The following is a 2,694-nucleotide window of genomic DNA, read 5'->3' on the forward strand; positions in this document are numbered from 1 at the left end:
GTCTCGTGGTTGTTTAACCAAACAATTTCAAAACCCCGGCCTGAACCATGAATCTTTCACTGCCGCCATCTCAGCGTTTTGGCATTCCGATGCACACCGATCATAACGTGGTAGAATATCCGATAGATGAGAAAATGACTTGGATTAAGCATACTACGGTAGTCTGGGTAGACATAAGGCAACCCCTTTGGCAGGCCCACACTTACACGGCTTGGTGCTTCCGGGATGGGCTGGACTAGTTTGGCCCTGTTAGAGGCTTTGATGTTCCGTTTAATGGAGTGGGAGATTGGGATCCGTCGGCCATACCCCCTCCTGACAGTGAGATGACTAGTCTAGAGACTAGCCTCGCACAGTTCGGACATCAGCCTTCACTTGCAGCACTCGAACCGTCAGTGGCTGAGCCTGATCCGGAGGAATCACAGGTAAGGTATGATCCGATGGATGTGGATCTAGACGCAGTGCTAGAAGAAGAACCTGAAGAAGAAGAGCCCGAAGGAGAGCCTAAGGAGGCCTTAGAGGAGGAACCAGCAGAAGATATAGAGTTAAAACCAGAGGATGAGCCAGAGGAAGAGCCAGAAGAGGAGTCTGAAGAGGAGGAGCAGATTGAGGTCCCGTTAGAGTCGGGTGATGAGGACAACCCGATTAAGATCGAGGCAGACTCTGAGCCCTCAGAGGAGCAGGTGGCTCAGGAGGATTCAGACTCGGGTTCTGAAAAGTCTGACTCGGAGTAGACGCCATCTAGAGGGCGTAGGGGCTAGTTTAGGATTGATCCAGGCTACTGATCCTTTTTGATATCGGTGGTGTAAAGTCTAGAAGTTCGGTGTGCATGTACATTATGTGGATTGTAAATTGTAGATATTGTATAAGTTTGAATCGGTAATGAGTGTATATTCTCCCTTTTTCCCCTAGTTAAATATTTTCTAGGTGTTTGTTGCTTCCGCCGATGCTTTATATTTAATGTGTGGGGTCGGCGACTTCCTGGGACGTCGTATTAATTTGACCAAAGAGGGATGCCACGTGCTCGATGGGGTTCGGGGCGTGACATCCCGATTTGAATTGGTATCAGAGCATGGACAGCTCGATCCAAGTTGGTCGAAGCCTGGAGTGATAAGGAGGGAAGACCCTAGGGGTAGTCATCTAGGGAGACCTTAGCGAGTCATAGGTGTGGAATGAGCTACGCATGCCTCCAAACTGTTTGTTGTGACTGTTGAGTGAATTGAGTGTTATAACGATTGGAATGTAGGTCCGTCTGGACCTGAGGTAAGTGCACATGCCTTATTGATTATGGCCTTGTGCCGTTGTGATTACTTACCTGCTGTGTGAATTATTATGTTAATTTACTGCCTAGGACTAGACTGGTATAGTTGGCATAGGTCTCTAATTCCCGAGTGGAATTGTAGTAGGTAGGCGAGTGATAGAAACCGTGAGGATGAGTTTGAGAGGTAGAGGAACAGAGGGTCTATCCAGTTCACGAGCCTGACCTGTAGGAGATCCGAGAATGGATGCGGTCATGAGGACCCTGGAAGAGATTGATAATTTGATAGGACGGCAGACTCAGGAACAAGCTACCACTATTGCCCAAGCTGCTGAGGCCGCTGTGGCCGCCGCCAATAATAATAATGGGAATCAAGGGCAGGGGCAAGTGAATGTGAATAGGCAGATGTATCAGCTAGTTGAACAGTTTTTGAAATTAAAGCCCACTAAATTTGATGGTAAGGGCGACGTTGAGGTTGCATCACTGTGGGTAGAGGAGTTAGAGAAGGCCTTTGATGTACTAGGGTGCACCGAGGAAGAGAAAGTGACCTTGGCGATGTATCAACTCCAAGGGAATGCAATTAATTGGTGGAAAGCCATCAGAGGAAGGGTGTTCCCGGCTGGTACCGCCCAAACTTGGGCGATGTTTGTGGAAGTTTTCAATGGTAAATACTTTTCTGAGAGTGCTCGGGAACAGAAGTTAGCCGAGTTTATGAGGCTTCGTCAGGGACAGAGGAATGTAGATCAGTATGAGGCTGAATTCGCTCGATTATCTATGTTTGCTCCAAGGATGGTGGAGGACCCGTTGGATAGGGCTCGGAGGTTTCGAGATAGTTTGAAGCCGGACCTTCGCAGCCAAATGATTTCGTTAAATTTGAGGGATTATAACGAGATCTATGATCGGGCCCAAGCGATTGAGCGCGACTTGGCGGATAGGGCTGCCACTTCTGGGTCAAGATTTGCTCAAGGTAGGAACAACACTCAGGGAAGAGGCCAATGACGGGTAATCGACGTTTCGTCCCTCCTGCTAGAAGGAATATCGGGAAACCAAACCGTTTTCAGAACGGTCCATGTTGGATATGTAGAAAAAGACATGGAAGTGGACCTTGTTCGAGCAGGGGTGAAGCTTGTTTTGGATGTGGCGGGTTTGGTCATCAGAATAAGGTCTTGCCCCAATATCAAGTAGAATAGGTCGCTTGCGTTGCCGCCACCCCGGAACGGTAACCAAATTGGAGCTGCCTCGTCAGCTAATCAGAATAGGCCATTGGCCCAAGGACGGGTGTACGCCATGGCCAGGAGAGAGATTGAGAATGCGCCAGGGGTAGTCACAGGTACGGTTTCTCTATGCGATCATTCTACATATGCTTTGTTTGACCCTGGGGTGTCACATTCGTTTATATCGGAACAGTTTGTTAACTTGATTGGAATAGAACCGTAATT

General features: G+C 48.4%; 2 protein-coding genes across 2 annotated transcripts; both read left to right on the forward strand.

Annotated features, from left to right (window-relative positions):
- The first annotated feature begins 323 nt into the window (after positions 1 to 323).
- On the forward strand, positions 324 to 731 carry LOC115691320 (uncharacterized). The gene has a single exon (XM_030617914.1). The coding sequence runs from the start codon at positions 324 to 326 to the stop codon at positions 729 to 731; it is 408 nt and encodes a 135-aa protein (XP_030473774.1).
- A 929-nt stretch (positions 732 to 1,660) lies between these two features.
- LOC115691322 (uncharacterized) lies at positions 1,661 to 2,440 on the forward strand. Its single transcript, XM_030617915.1, has 2 exons — positions 1,661 to 2,222; positions 2,340 to 2,440. Exons 1-2 carry the CDS (start codon positions 1,661 to 1,663, stop codon positions 2,438 to 2,440), a joined length of 663 nt encoding a protein of 220 aa, XP_030473775.1.
- Positions 2,441 to 2,694: the final 254 nt, after the last annotated feature.

The sequence above is a fragment of the Syzygium oleosum genome, unplaced genomic scaffold, assembly GCF_021117445.2.
Source record: "Syzygium oleosum isolate NSW1041296 unplaced genomic scaffold, Sole_v2.1 Sole_v2.27, whole genome shotgun sequence".
Lineage (NCBI taxonomy): Eukaryota > Viridiplantae > Streptophyta > Magnoliopsida > Myrtales > Myrtaceae > Syzygium > Syzygium oleosum.